Source organism: Sceloporus undulatus, chromosome 9 (assembly GCF_019175285.1).
Source record: "Sceloporus undulatus isolate JIND9_A2432 ecotype Alabama chromosome 9, SceUnd_v1.1, whole genome shotgun sequence".
NCBI classification, from domain to species: domain Eukaryota; kingdom Metazoa; phylum Chordata; class Lepidosauria; order Squamata; family Phrynosomatidae; genus Sceloporus; species Sceloporus undulatus.
The window spans coordinates 15,715,801-15,732,164 of NC_056530.1; the positions used below are offsets into that span (position 1 = coordinate 15,715,801).

A 16,364-nucleotide genomic window follows, 5' to 3' on the forward strand; every position below is an offset into this window, starting at 1 on the left:
TCCGCGCCCGGAAGTGACGTTGAGGCCGAGCTGGGGCTCGATTGGTTAGATCTGCAGCAGCGGAAGCGGAAGTCTTCGGGGGTCGCTGAGCGCAAAGGCGATACTCGCCTCCGCCACTAGGGGCCGCTGCGGCCTGGATTGCGAGGAGGGCAATTGAAAGAAGAAACGGAAGGACACGCCCCCTTGGCAGCAAGCCCCGCCCTTCCAGAGCCCCTGGACTACAGTTCCCAGCAGCACTGGGGAGACAGTCATATTGGCCTGCAGCAGTGAGGGATGCTGGGAACCACTGTAGAGGAGCTCATGGTTCCCAGCTCTGCTTCAAAGAGCAGCTGTGGCTCTACAGAAGCTATGGGGCTGCAACTCCCACTGTTGCTTACTACTGGCTGTGAGGGCTAGGGCTGATGGGAATTGTAGTCCAGCGACACACACACACACACACACACACATATATATATATAGGGCCACCATTCCAGGCTGAGGAGGAGTAAACCTGCCTCTGGAGGGGCTTGGTGTTTCAGTTCCAACCTAGAGGCTTTCTTCTAAGTCAACCCACAGAAGTGGCCCTAGTCCAGGGGGCATTGAGGAGCCAAAGAAGAGTAATGGGACCTATTGTTGGGTGCATATAATGTACATTGCACATCCCTGGTGTACATTTAAATCCCACAGGTGTTGTGTGTCCCTTCAAGAGAGCTAGTTGTGATAGACAACAATTCAGAATCTTTTAAGATGGGGCATGTTTTAGCCCACAGAAGCTTCTCCTACCCTCTTAAAGTTATTCATGTTTATAATACCAGAAGACTGTCAGTTCCTGCTTCTTTCTGCTTATATTTTGCAGGGCATGGCTTTAAATTTGAGAAAACCCTACTTAATATAATGGGCCTTATCATCAATCCTTGCAAAAATTAATCCCATTTAGGATTATTCTTGCAAAGTCTGGAAAAAGTCAAATTTAGGACCAAAACAGACTGCAGAAATAATCCAGATTGAGACCACTTTTAAGTGCCCTGTCTAGGTGCTAGGGGATTCTGGGAACTGTAGTTCTGTGAGGCATTGAACCTTTTCTGTTAGAGAGCTCTGGGGCCACAACAAACTAGTTTCCAAAACTCCATAGCACTGAGCCAAGGTGGTTAGTTAAAGTGGTCTCAAACTGGATTATCTCTGCTAGAGTTTGCAAAGCTAAGCAGAACTGAAGCTCTGGAAACCCACCATAAGAAAGAGAACAGCAGGTAATATTTCTCATAGGAAAGAGCCTTACCCAGTGGAGTTTATCAGACAAGGGAAAGTGGGAGTATAATCCAATGGCAATCCGAACGCAATCATGAGGTTTAACGTTATTGCATGATAGACTACCACACGCAATTTCGGGCATTGGGCAGTCAATCCAAACGCAATCGTGGGGTTTAACGTTATTGCCTGAGAGGTGATCACACACAATTTCGGGCAACGGCAAGCTATTTTCGGGCAACAGGGAGTCAGTTTGAACGCAATTCGAATTCAATTCAAAAGCAAAGTGGCTTTTAGTGCCGGTTTGTACCAACCCTATAGGAGTTTACAGTTCAGTATTGTGTCTCAGTGACACATTTTTCTGAGTGGCCTTGTATAGGATTGTGTTATGATTATCTAAGGAAGACAGCAGTGTAATTATCTGATTAGCAGTAACTGCTTGCAAATAGATGTTTTTAGAAATTTGATATTCATGGACAAAATGTTTCTGTAACCTTCATTTATTTACTTTATTAAAAGAAAACCTTTCTCCAGAGGCATTGTGTCTCTCCAAGTTCCCTTGCTTTTGACATCTTTGACATTATTAGAAAACATCACAAGAGTTAAGAATCACAGCACAAAGAATAGCACTTAGGCATATGTGAAGCAGTTGACAGACTAATCTTGGGGCTTATTTCATTCAAGTCCTTTGCTGTGGTATCATTTTCTGTAGTCATCATGCATTATGAAAATTGGGTTTTTGGGGCTACCTGGCTATAATCATGAGCAATTATTTCTGTCTAAAATTTTAAATGCACCTGAGAACACTGCTGTAATGTCACAGAATCAGAATTGGAAGACACCTCCAGGACAACCCAGACCAACTCCCTGCCATGCAGGAATACACAATCAAAGCACTCCCTACAGATGGCTATCCAGTCTCTGTTTGAAAACCTACAAAGAAGGAGACTACCACAGTCTGAGGTACCGTATTCCACTGCCGAGCAGCTCTTACTTTCAGGAAGTTCTTCCTAATGTTTAGGTGGGATTTCTTTTCCTATATTCTGTTAGCTCCACATAACACGGTTGACTTATGTTCAACTTGTGGACTACTAGGACTCACATATTTTTTCTGTATCCTAGTCTCTGGAGCAGCAGAAAACAAGCTTGCTCCATCTTCAGTATAACATTCCTTCAAATATTTAAACAGGGCTATCATATCACCTCTTAACCTTCTCTTCTCCAGGCTAAACATACCCAGCTCCTCATAAAGCAGTGGTTCCCAACCTGTGGGTCGGGACCCCTTTGGGGGTCAAATGACCCTTTCATGGGGGTCGCCTAAGACTATTGGAAAACACCTATTTAATTACAGTTATGAAGTAGCAATGAAAATAATTTCATGGGTTTGGGTCACCACAACATGAGGAACTGTATTAAGGGGTCGCGGCATTAGGAAGGTTGGGAACCACTGTCATAAGGCATGGTTTCCAGACCTTTCACCATTTTGGTCACCCTCCTCTGGACATGGTTCAGCTTTTCAATCCTGTATCCTTTTTTTAACTGTGGTGCCCAGAATTCCATGTGAAGCCTGACTAAAGCTGAATAGAGTGGCACTATTACTTCCCTTGATCTCGACACTACACTTCTATTGATGCAGCCTAGAATCACATTGGGTTTTTAAACTGCCACATCACACTGTTCACTCATGCTCAACTTGTGGTCTACTAGGACTCTTATATCCCTTTCATATATACAGTGGAGCCTTGTTATACGCTGGGGTTTGGTTCCAAGATCCCCCGTGTATAACAAAATCTGTGTATGCTCAAGTCCCATTAAATATAATGACATAGCAAAATGGTGTCCCTTATAAAAAATGGAAAATCAAGGTTTGATATTTGAAATTTATACTTTTTTTTGAACATTTTCAAACCGTGTACGCTTGAATCCGTGTATAAAAAAATCCGTGTATAAGAAGGGTCAACTGTACTGTTGTCAAGCCAGTGTCTGTGCAGTACCTTTCCCTGTTGAAATTCATTTTGTTAGCTTTGACCCAGCTTTCTAATTTATTAAAATTGAATTCTGATCCTGTCTTGTGGGGTATCAGCAACACCTAATTTGGTGTAATCTACGAATTTCATAAGTATGCCCTCTATTCATTCATCCAAGTCGTTGATAAAGATGTTGAATAGCACTGGGCCCAGGACATAACCCTGTCCCTGTGGCACTTCTCTCCAGGGTGAAGAGGAGCCCCTTTAGGTTTGTGTGGTCAACCATTTACAAATCCACCTAACAACAGCATTGTTTTCTTTCCTCTTGCTCCTTTGGAACCATTCTGGAATCACTGTGTCTGTTTGTACTAAAACCTTATTGCATGCAGCATTTAGGACTGCCCACCCATTACCTCCTCCATGAGATTATCCCCTACCCCTGTTCTTAATTTAATAATAATAATAATAATAATAATAATAATAATAATAATATTTTTTATTTGTATACCGCTTTTCCTTCAGATCAAAGCGGTTCACAACATACAAGCTACATGACACATGCTATAGCAATACAATACATCAACAGTGACATACAGTTCAATTCAACATACAATTTAGCACAAACACACACACACACACACACACACAATACCCCCCTCACAAAAATATTTACTTACATACTTATTAATAAGTCTAGAAATTTTAATCCAAAAATTAACCCAGAAAAAACTGGGTCGACTTGTCCATGGGCCATTGTAAGTACTGTACTTTAAATCTTAGCAAAAAAGGAACCATCCCCTTCTCTGATTAGAGTGGTGCTTAGTCAATCCCAGGAACACTTAAAAGAAGCACCAACTGCCTCTGTTCTCTCTGCCATTTCTCACCTTTCTTAAATGCCTGGGTGAGAAAATGGTGGTGATGGCAGTGACTGCTCTTTGGTGCTTCCTCTCAAAAGAGAGTCAAGAGGAATTGGGCTTTGAAGACTTGAATAAGACATTTCTGTATGTTTGTCAGCTTTTCTGGGTTAAAATCAGGCGAAATAAAAACATTAGTAAAAATTACTACATCGCTGCTGACATAGTCGCCATATTCTTTGCTTTGCCTTTTCATCCTTTTTGACATGTTTGCATTTTCTCAGTCCAGCCTGTGTCTAGCTGCCTCCTCCACACATCACACAGCCACCATTTACTGTAGTTTCTTCCTCATCCATTCAGTCTTTAAGGTGAGCGCAAACCCTTATGCCTGCCAGGATTTTTATTAGTTCATTGGCATCATTTTCCTTTGCTTCAGCTTTTACATTCTTTACCACATGCCGCTAAATTTTACCCTCAACATATTCACAGGTCATATCAAAATCTATCATTTTGGCTCCAAACCTGTCCCTGACTTATACATAAAAGCACAAGGCAGAATGTCTCTCAACCTGTAATTTGGAAATGAAATGGACAACTATTAGACAGCTACACATTCCATTCTTGAGGTGGAGAATTCTTCTGCCATGTGTACCACTCGAACCTTAAAGTTAACCTCATGCAGCGATTTTCCATCTTAAACAACGAGAGGTTAGATGAGGGTGTCAAGCAGTGACTCCCTATGGCCAAAGTAGCAACCACAGCTTCCTTTAAGCACTGTTGCACAAGAAATGCCTCATCTTTCACCATCCAGCCTACTATGTTAAGCCCTGTTACTGACAATAATGCTAGGCCTTTTCCTCAGGCAGTCAAACATCTGTTGTTGCTTTTTTGGTGCCTCAAACTCCTGGAAATTTGTTTTTCACATGTGTTGCCCTGTCTTGGTTCTTTGATCTGCCTGCATTATTATTTCTCTGCAGATGAGCAAAAGCTGTCTTACTGATTTACTGAAATCTTAATTCTACTTTGAGAATGCTGAAAGCATTATACACAATAGTGAGTACAGTCTAAACTTAAAAACACATGTATATACAAAGCACTTGTAGAGAGGCTCTAAGAGAGGGCCTGCTAACATCACAGTATGAGGACTGAATTGTTTGTATGATCTCGTCTCTATTTTCAGTCTCCTATCCCTCATTTTCCCCCTTTAGGTCAGGATTTCTCAAACAGGGATACTCAGAACCCTAGGATTTTATGAGAGGCTCTGTAAAAGATTGTGATGGAGGATCCCCTTTTTTAGCTGTAGACAGAATGATTTTTATGCAGGAGATCCCCAAGAACTGGATTTTTTTCAAGGGTAAAAAGGTTGAGAAAGGCTGCTTTTGGTGGCGGCTTCTTCAAATGTTTGTGTGTGGTTGTTATTCTTCAGCTTTCATTTCCATCCTAGGGATCCCTTCCAGTTATATGTCTGCAGGGACAGGTAGGTACAGCTTATCTTTAGCTCACATGGGAGTGAATGCATGTATGTTCATTAGCACTAAGGCATCATACATTTCTTTAAACAGATGCCTGCTATAGTTTCACATGCTTCAGCTCCTGAGCTGTGTTACAAAGTGTTGATTCCTACTTTAGGGATTGTTGTAGGTTGTTGTAAAATAGGCAAATATAGCAAATAGGTGGGATACAGCTGGAGGGGGGCTGTTTCAGTGACATGCCAGTAAGAGTGTTAAAACATGCCTGTTTCAACCTGAAAGAAGTATCACCCTCCCCACCATTTTCACTTTTCTTTCTCCATGGGTGAGTCATGTTTCTCCCTCATTAGACCAGTTAAACAAAATGCTGCTCCTGGAAGCTTCCTGGAAAGACAAGTCATTGTTTGTTTGATTTTTGTTTGGAGCCGGGAAATTCTGGAAGGGAGGCCATATTTGGCTTCAAAGCTGCACATTGTCCACCTCTGCCCTAGAATGTCATATGGACATCTGCTGGGATCCTGACCATCCTGTAGTCTTGGACATAATCCTAAAAAATCTTACTTCTAATCCAAACACCAAAGCATTTACAGACATTCCCACTGAACTTAAATCCGACAATTTTATGTAACTATAATGGGCCCAAAGCTGAAACTTTTGTTTATAAAAAGGGTGAGCAAGCTACATGGTTTTCTTATTTTCCACCATATCATAACACCACTAGTTTCTGTTGAATGAAAATAGATTCTTACCTCACTCCCTGAAGTTTGCCATCCAAAAAGGAGAATGATCTTCCTAGTCAAGAAAGCATGTAGACAAGCCCTCTTGGCCAACAGCTTTGAGCCCATCTGCATCTCATCACAAACCAGTAATGTGCAAATACTAGGCACACAGGCAGCCTCTTTCTACCAACTTGCACTGTTTTTCGACCTTCCCCAAAGTTGTCTTTTCTAACTGGCAGTGGCTCTGCAGGGCCTCAAACCAGAGGTCTCTACAATCACACGGTCCCTGATTCATTTAACTGAAGATGCCAGCAACTAAACTTTGGACTTTCTTTATATGAAGCATATGCTCTACCACAAAAATATTTTTTTTTCTTCACACAGCTCTTGTGATAGGGCTACCTTTATCATATGGATAGCTGAATCCACACCTGGTCTTTGTATGTAAACATATGCAAAGACTCAAACTGTAGGAATTCCTAGCCTATGAATTCCTTAACATAGCTGAAAATGGTCAAACTGTAATACAAAACAAGGTCTGCGGTGTGTGGATGTGGGTGTGGGTGTTGCTTTGCTTTGAAAAAATACCACTTCCCTGGCTGGACTCACTTCCACTTTGTTGTGATTCTTTTCCCAGATGCAATCTGAAAAGCTTCTACCAAGCACTGTCTAACAGCCAACCAGACGTAGAAAGTAAGATGGACAGAGGTTGCTGTTCCTTCTCACATTTGTCACTACTCAGCCTGAGAGATGAGACATAACCAGCAGGTAATTCCAATGCCCACCCAAATCCAAAAATTGTGAATTAACTACATGACAAAGTGTAAGGAGAGCATCAGACACCTAATATTGGCGCAATTAAACTCTGAATGTAATGTCCCCTTTTTTTATATAGAAAACATGCCATAAAATATTTCAGGTATTTTCTTTTCACAACAATAGCAAGGCCAATTTGGCTGAGGCATTCCTTCTTCTTTTTGAGATGTGATATTTAATCAGTCCAGTTCCTGCATCTGTAACAAAGACCTGCTGGAAATGTGAATGAATCTGCCAGACTTGTGCTGAAATGTGGGGGTTCTTGCCTGCACTCAATCTGATATTGGAGTTTAAATACACACAATAGAAAATTTACTGCTATGCAGGCTGCTGAAATTTCAGGGAGGGATGAAGGCATTCTTGCAAAGGTATCATCCCCTCTATAGTTGTCTCAGTTGTGTGCCTGGAACACTTGCGGCTGTCCTTTATTGTTTTCAAATTCTCAGAAAGGTGCTTTCTGAATTTTTTTGTGAGAAAGCAGTAAATTATAGGATCCAGAACACAGTTGGCACCCAGGAGGAAAAGGGTCACTTGGTGCATATCATTCAACAACTTTTTGTTCTGGCAGCTTATCTGCCATTTGTCCAGCACCATCAGGGTCCAGGGTAAATCCACAATGTGGTGAGGAACAAAACACAAAATGAAGACAGTCAAGACGGTGCACACCAACCAGAGAGCTCTTTGCTTGATGCTGCTCTGCCGCTCTTGCATTGGTTGGGACAGCAATACCCGGATAATGGATGCGTTGCACACCATGACAATTAGAAAAGTAATAAAGAAACACACGCAAATGATCACGTGAAATACTAAAACAGGAGTAGTATCATTTTGGGGGTTGTAGCGCTCAAAACAGCGGGTAAAAGTTCTTGAGGAAGGCACTACTTCCTTGGTAGTGCCTTCATCATATAGGAAGTACATGGAGGGGCCAGCTATCAGGACCCAGATGGCTACAGTGATATAAATGCCCCTTCTTCGTGTGCTGGACTGAGCTGTTGATATGGGCCTTGTGACTGCTTGGAACCGATTGTATGTTATGACTCCCAGGAAAGCAACGGAGCAGTATGTGTTCACAAAGAATAAGTAGCCAGCCACATTACACAAAAAGCTGGGCATTATCCAGTCACCTCTGTTGTGGTAATATACAATCCACATAGGCAATGTGACCAGGAAGAGGAGATCAGCTGTTGTCAAGTTCACCATGAATATTTTGATTTCATTCAATTTCTTTGTAGCATAAACTCGAGTGAAAAGCCACAGTACATATACGTTAGCAATAAAGCCCATAATGAAGATGATGCTATAGTAGACAGTAAACAAAGTGTATCTGAACTCAGAATCGATGTGGCATGGCAAAGTGTGGACACTGAGAGATGAGACATTTCCACCTTTGTCCTTTTCAGCTATTGCTGCAGTGGTCATGGTGCTGTTTAAGTGTGGAATTTGTTGTTCTCTGATTTCGTATTCTAAAAAGAAGAAAGAAATAGTTAATACAGGATGGGACCAGCGAAAAAGTATAATGCAGAAGAACTTGTTCAATTATTTCCTATGAGGATCAAGCATAGGCAAATTTCCCCTTATGTGGAGGGATCCGGAAGAAGCTAGGTTTCTATTAAATCACACTAAAATATTTGCTTTCTTTACTGCAGCATCACAATGTGGGTTCATGGTAAACAACAATCCCAAGGCCCTTTTCATGTACATTTTTGTGTGTGGCATAAATGTAGAATTTGCTTTTGTCCTTGTTTCATTCTATTAGTTGCAGAATAGTTTTCTAGTTTATCAAGGTCCCTTTGAATTCTGTTCCTATCTTCCAATGTGTTAGCTACCCTTTCCAGTTTGAATCATCCACAAACTTGATAAGGATTCCTTCTATGAGGTGACAAGTTCAGTTCTAACTATGGACACTGGGAGACAAGGCAGGGATGTTGCCTAAAGCCAAGGTTAGTTACAATGAGTATTGGGATGTACTAGGGGGAAAAGAAGATGTGATGAACTAGCCAAAAGAGCTCCGGTGAAGCTGGGGGTTTAGCTAGTGTTACAATGTGTGTAGTGTGTCAGGAAACCCTTATCTCTCTTTAACCCTCCATTGATGAACTGTTTCTCTTTCCAGTCTTCCCTGTTAGTCTTTTTGTTCAAAATGAAATGCCCAGGAAGACTGACTTACATCTGGTTTTTGTATATTCCCATTCCTTGTCCATTACTGCTGCCTCCTCCTGGGGCAGTTTGTTGGACAAATAGTGTCATTTCCTTTTTCAAGCCATACAGCTTTTATGCCATACAGTTTCACTGGTACTTCCCAAAGCAGTGAAAGACCTTAACTGCTTTCACTATAAGGAAGTGAGAAATCTGAAAGGAAAAAAAAGGTTGAACTGAAGTCATGCTGAAGAGACTTCAGCAACTGTATGTAGTCCACGTAAACCACACAATGATTTGAGTAATATGTCAATATGCGGTGTGGTAACATAACTGAATTTGTTCAAGTTCCCTCTTTTTAAGTTATCAGAAAGAATGTCTGTATTTTATTAAATACAACACTTTTCTGATAAAACATTTTAAAATCAAACTGCTATCCTTTCACTTATTTGGAAGAACCCCTCATTCAACTGAGTTTAATGGGTAAAGGGCCTGGTAGATTCTCAGCCTCAGTGGGATAAGCACCAGTGAGATAAGAACTGGGGCTAGAAACAAGTCAGAAGCCAGTGCAGTTGATGTATGATATAAGACTAGTATTACATGATCTGGGAAATGTAAATTAAAAAGCAACCTGTGTGCTGTGCTGAGCAGCTGCTATTTCCAAACATACTTCAAAGGCAGCCAGGTGTAAAACACATTGCAGTAATCTGAAAGGAAGCTACCAAAATCTTTATCACCATGTCAAGGTTTGCTTTCTTCTGGAAGGACCCTAAGTGCACTCAGATTGTGCCTGAGGGAGGTGGGCATGTCCCCTCCTGGATGGTTTTGCTTTCCCTACCTACTCTGCTTCCATTCTGGCCCATTTGGTTTGCTTACAGGATCAGCTCTACTATTCAGAGCTGCTTTAGGAAAGGACAGACAGCAATTGCATCATGCCTGAGGGCCCAAGGCCTAAACTCTATGTTGCCCTCAGATGCAATAGGAAATGTTGTTCTGCTCTTTGCATAGTCAGACATGCCACAAAATAGCTAGTTTGCACATTCATAATTTGGATAATCATAGAATCCTAGAGTTGGAAGAGACTACAAGGGCCACTCAATCCAACTCCCTGCCATGCCAAAACATACAATCAAAGCATCCCTGACAGATGGCCATCCAGCCTCTATTTAGAAATTTCCAAAGAAGGAGAGTCCACTACAAACAGCCCTTACTGTCACGATGTTCTTTCTGAGTTGAGGGGGAATCTCTTTTCCTTTAGTTAATCTTCACAGCTGCCTTTGACATCTCATCTGTAGGTGTTAAATCCTTTATTCTGAGGATCACCCAGTATTCTGAGGATCATTCAACAGTTTACCTTTAACTGAAGAATATGTAACATCCATTCCTGGACATGCCACACTTCTCTGTTTATTTCCAGAAAGAGGAAATAAATTATTTTGAATGCTAAATATTTAACAGGATGTGAGCCACAATGTTATATTGGTTCTCATTTCCCATTTTCCAAGTCAAAAGGGACAGGAGGAAGCAACATCTGTTTCTATACAGTGTGCCAACTACATAGAAAGAAATATGGGGAGAGGGCTTCAGAAAATGAGGGTTCCTGTGGAACAGTCAGAACATAAATATGGGTGGGCTAATATGTTTAAAGCTATATCACTTCTGAAGGTGCAGTTGGACAGAATATTACTTGCAGGTTTCTTGTATCTCCATAAGTATAAAAGCTAGACACTTTCCTCCTTCCTTTTGCTTTTCAAGGAAATCTGAACATTCAGGGGAACAGCCTGTTGTACTTCTCAATGTTCAGTTCCTCCTAAAGCCAACCATCCCTGTGACAACAGCTTGCCAAGTACACTAAAAGGAAGCCAGAACCCCTGAGGGTTGAACAAAGAGATTCAAACCCAAGGCAGGCTTCTGAAGGTGCAGATTTGAGTAGCATGAAATGATATTATTGCATTTTACTGTCTGATAGGCGAAGAAGAACCTATGGGTTTCTTTTGCTGTCAGTGGTTTAAGTGCTCTCCATCTTGATACAGAAATGACAGCGGGATTTGATGCTACTGTTTAAGCAACAATTTATGTAGCTCCTCCATGGTTATTATTATTTTTTCATAATGTTCAACATTAACTCTATCTTTGCACTTTCTTCTTTGACTTTCCTTAGCAGATGTTCCAGGTCTGTAATGTTTTCTGCTAGTAGTATGATGTCATCTGCATATCTTAGATTGTTGATATTCCTTCCTCCTATCTTCACTCCTCCTTCCTCTGTTTCCAAGTCTGCTCTATGTATGATATTTTATGCACACAAGTTGAATAGAAAGGGTGAAAGGATGAAGGCTTGCCTGGCCCCTTTGCCAATTGGGAACCATTCTGTTTATCCATATTCTAACAATAGCCTCTTGTCCTAAGTACAGATTCCTCATCAGGACTATCAAATGTGGTGGCACTCCCATGTTTTAAGAGCATTTCATAGCTTTTCATGAACCGTGCAGTCGAAGGCTTTGCTATAGTCTATAAAACATATACTGATTTTCTTCTGGAATTCTTTGGTACGCTCCATTAACCATTTCATGTTTGCAATGTGGTCCCTTGTGCCTCTACCTTCCCCAAACACCATTTGCATATCTTAGATTGTTGATGTTCCTTCCTCTTATCTTCACTCCTCCTTCTGAATCTAAACTTGCTCTTTGTGGGATTAGATGACACCTCATATTTGCTGCCAAGCTTTAGAGTCCCTTGGTTCCTTGGCTGGCATTTCAGCGTGTGAATTAGTAAGCAGTGATAGGAGCATAAAGGAAGAAACAACTCGTTCCACTAACCACACCCTTTATCTCCAGGCAGCTCTTCAGACCCTGCCATTGAAGAATCAGTGCTATAGCAGTTAGAGTTCTGTACTAGAACAGAAGAGGTCCAAATTCCATTATGCACTAAGCTGTTAAATTGATAGGATGACTTTGAGACTAACTTGCATCACTGGGTTGTTATGGTGAGTAGAAAATGAAGGGGTGGAAAGAAGAGCAATACATGTTGCCTTTCATTTATTGGAGAAAAAATGGAATACAATTTAATGAAATAATGAATGAACAAAATCTGAGAGTGAGAGGGAAAAGAGGTTTACACAGGTACAGGAGGAGATTTTTGCCCAAGCACTTCCTAAAACATTGAACTGGCACTGCTGGCAGTATATTCTTGTGCCCTTTCCTCAAGATCTGTTACAAACCACCCAGCCATATTTTGCAGGGTGAAGCATCTTTGCACTGAATCACTGACACATTCTATGAGCAAATAAGCGTCTTTAAACTTTCTGGGAAAATATGCGAATACAGCCACAGCAAATACCATAAAACAGCCTTCCCAGATATAATATACTACAGTCATCCCCCATCTGGGGATGATAGGGCTTGTAATCCATGGCATTTGGAGAATGCTGGGCTGGCAAAGGCATCAGAGGAGATACATCTGTAGGAACACTTCCATCCACTTACCAGAATCTCTAGAGGCTGGGTATTCTCTGCTATATCCACGTTTTGGGAAGTCCTGTCATGGATTGTTGCAAGGAATATTTCCACAGACCTGTAGCTGGAGGTTCTTTGTTGCCTGCCAGGTTCCCCCACAAACGAGAAGTGAGAAGGACTCAAAAGAACCCCCTGCGCAAAGCATGGAAATGAGGAAACAGAATGTGTCATCATCGTCATCATCTTTGTAAGGAGAGTTCAAAGAAGGAAATGTAAAATTAAGCAAAAGGTTATAAAGAAGACAATAATGGATTTTTAAAAGCTATGGATGTGTCAGTAATGCCTTACTGAGCCTCAGCCTGCTGTGCTATTAAAGCATAAATGTATTATTGATGCTTTGTGATTTCCTTCCAAGAGAGCAGAAATTATGTAGTCACAAAAAGCCATTGGCTCCCAATCAACAGCTGAGCTCTGGCACTGTTGTTGCACCCAGACTTTTGGTAGTTAGCACCTTTCCATTTTGGGCTTGCTGGATGCTTGATCTCCTTTAGGAATGTTACCTATTAATGAATCTCTTGCCACTTTAGGAACCCTTATTTTTTAAAACAAATTTAGAGTTCTTAGAGTTTTGTTGAATCATTTCAGGATTGTTCCCAAGGAGAAAGAGCCATCCAAGAATCAGATAGACTGCACTGGACAACCCAACGGAACACAGGGCTGTTAGAAAGTGTGAAAATGAAAGCTGTAATCCGACACAATGGAAGGACACCAGGTAGGAGAATGCTATGCTAATGTGGATGTCGCCAGTGTTGTGTACTACTTAAATTAGCAGATTTATTTATTTATGCATCCATAATGTTTTGGGCCCCCAGGAGCTCCTAATTTTTGCCCTAAAAGCTTCCAAACACTCCCAGGGTAGGATTTCCAGTTCACTACAGGTCTGTAGAGTATTGTGGTTCCTGCATGCAGCAAGGGGTTGGACCTGATGGCCCTAGAGTTCTCTTTCAACTGATGATTCTATGATTTATCCTGGGGGTTTTTCTGCTGCTCCTCATAGAGTGGTGAAATTGACACAAACAACCCCATGGAGCACTTGATGGATATTTTTCAGGATGGCAAGACAGGAGGTTTGGCTCTGAAGTTCCCGGGGGACCAGGCAGCCCCAGCCCATGACACTTGCCCAATCTTGTACCTTTGTCTTAGTATCATGTCTTGATGATCATGAAGCCGGTTAGCATTCCCCCGAGTGTAAAAAGGACTGTTTTGGATTAAACACCAACTGGCGCCATAGTGGTGGGGAATTCTGGGTAGATAGGAGATGGCAATTTCAATGGTAGCAACCAGTTATGAGACAGCCCTCTGTTGACAAGATTTACTTGATTGTGGTCATATTTAAATAATGTGTATTATGGCTGCTTTATTAATGTATATTTATATACACATGGCCAGTGATCAATAATTGCAAGCCCATTTGGCTTGCGGTGGCCACAATGAGAGGTACGAGGTATTGAGGAGGTCACTGGTTACCCTGAAAGTCTTCTTTTCTGTGGTTTTCCTTCCTCTTCAAATCAGTGGGAGGAAATTAAACTACTATTGGTGTATTTAAGCAGCCATATCCCTGGGTATGTTATTAAACCATGGAGACTTTGGCTCTGGTACGTCCAGGCTGCTGCCAATAACATCTCTTTTGGACCCCAACCATCAATGTAAACACCAGGTAACAAGCCCCACCTATCCCTACAGAACATCTTCACTGGTTTACTGAGACCTCTGGGATGGTAATATATGCACTTTATCTACTTTCTTAAGCCAGAGGAAGTTAACTATTTCTAATTGATTTTCTTTACTGCCTGTTTAATTTTGATTCCAACTTGAGTACAGTTAAAACAATAATGGTGGGCAGAGTCATTCTGTGCGGGAGTCATTACCATGGCCAAGTAATTATATCCGGGAAGGCCTGCTGAAGAGATCCGTCTTGACAGCTTCTTGAACCTGTCGAGTTGGTAATTTGACGATCTCGTCCGCAGGCATTCCATAAAGTGGGAGCGATGGCGGAAAAAGTACTCTGGGAGGTCACAGTCAATCTGGCTTTATAGGCTGGAGTAAATACACATACATATCTACAAAAAGGGTGGGAAAGAAAATTTGAAATGCATAAATAAATAAATCTGCTAATTTAAGTAGTACACACACTGGCGACATCCACATTAGCATAGCATTCTCCTACCTGGTGTCCTTCCATTGTGTCGGATTACAGCTTTCATTTCATCACATTTCTAACAGCCTGTGTTCCGTTGGGTTGTCCAGTGCAGTCTATCGGATTCTTGGATGGCTCTTCTCCTTGGGAACAATCCTGAAATGATTCAACAAAACTCTAAGAACTCTAAATTTGTTTTAAAAAATAAGGGTTCCTAAAGTGGCAAGAGATTCATTAATAGGTAACATCCTAAAGGAGATCAAGCATCCAGCAAGCCCAAAATGGAAAGGTGCTAACTACCAAAAGTCTGGGTGCAACAACAGTGCCAAAGCTCAGCTTTTGATTGGGAGCCAATGGCTTTTTGTGACTACATAATTTCTGCTCTCTGGAAGGAAATCACAAAGATCAATAATACATTTATGCTTTAATAGCACAGCAGCTGAGGCTCAGTAAGGCATATACTGACACATCCATAGCTTTTAAAAATCCATTATGTCTCTTTATAACTTTTGCTTAATTTAACATTTCCTTCTTGAACCTCCTTACAAAGATGATGACGATGATGACACATCTGTTTCCTCATTTCCATGCTTTGCGCAGGGGGTTCTTTGAGTCCTTCTCACTTCTCGTTTGTGGGGAACCTGGCAGGCAACAAAGAACCTCCAGCTACAGGTCTGTGGAATATTCCTTGCAACAATCCAGGACAGGACTTCCCAAAACGTGGATATAGCAGAAATAACCAGCCTCTAGAGATTCTGGTAAGTGGATGGAAGTGTCCACAGATGATCTCCCTGATGCCTTTGCCAGCCCAGCATTCTCCATGCCATGGATACAAGCCCTATCATCCCCAATGGGGATGGAGATATATATTATATCTGGGAAGGCTGTTTTAGGGTATTTGCTGTGGCGGTATTCCATATTTTCCAGAAATTAAAGATTATTTGTCATAGAATGTGTCAGTGATTCAGTGCAAATGCTCACCCTGCAAATATGGCTGTGGTTTTAACAGATCTTGAGGAAAGGGACAAGAATATACGGCCAGCAGTGCCAGTTCATGTTTTAGGAAGTGCTTGGGCAAAAATTCCTCCTGTACCTGTGTAAACCTCTTTCCCTCTCACTCTCAGATTTTGTTCATTCATTATTTATAAATTGTATCCATTTTTCTCCAATAAATGAAAGGCAACATGTGTGCTCTTCTTTCCACCCTTCATTTTCTACTCACCAAACAACCCGTGATGCAAGTTAGCTCAAAGTCATCTATCAATTTAACAGCTTGTGCATAATGGAATTGGACCTCTTCTGTTCTAGTACAACTCTAAATGCATAGCACTGATTCTCAATGGACAGGGTCTGAAGAGCTGCCTGGAGATAAAGGGGTGGTTAGTGGAGAGTTGTTTCTTCTTCTTCTTATGCTCCTATCACTGCTTACTAATCACACGCTGAAATGCCAGCCAAGGGACCAAGGGACTCTAAAGCTTTGGCAGCAATATGAGTGGTCATCTAATCCCACAAAGAGCAAGTTTAGATTCAAAG

The 16,364-nt window shown here is 41.5% G+C and overlaps 1 protein-coding gene across 2 annotated transcripts in view; it reads right to left on the reverse strand.

Moving 5' to 3' along the window:
• Positions 1 to 3,781: 3,781 nt before the first annotated feature.
• Positions 3,782 to 16,364, reverse strand: part of PTAFR (platelet activating factor receptor) — a 16,600-nt gene continuing 4,017 nt past the window's right edge. Inside the window, exons 2-3 of one of the 2 annotated variants that reach the window (XM_042441244.1) lie at positions 12,665 to 12,826; positions 3,782 to 8,512 (exon numbers count right to left, since the gene is read on the reverse strand). In XM_042441244.1, coding sequence (XP_042297178.1) covers positions 7,368 to 8,468 — 1,101 coding nt within the window. In that variant the 5' untranslated portion in view covers positions 8,469 to 8,512; positions 12,665 to 12,826 and the 3' untranslated portion in view covers positions 3,782 to 7,367. The remainder of the gene's footprint in view (positions 8,513 to 12,664; positions 12,827 to 16,364) is intronic. The other variant, XM_042441243.1, reaches the window with a different exon arrangement.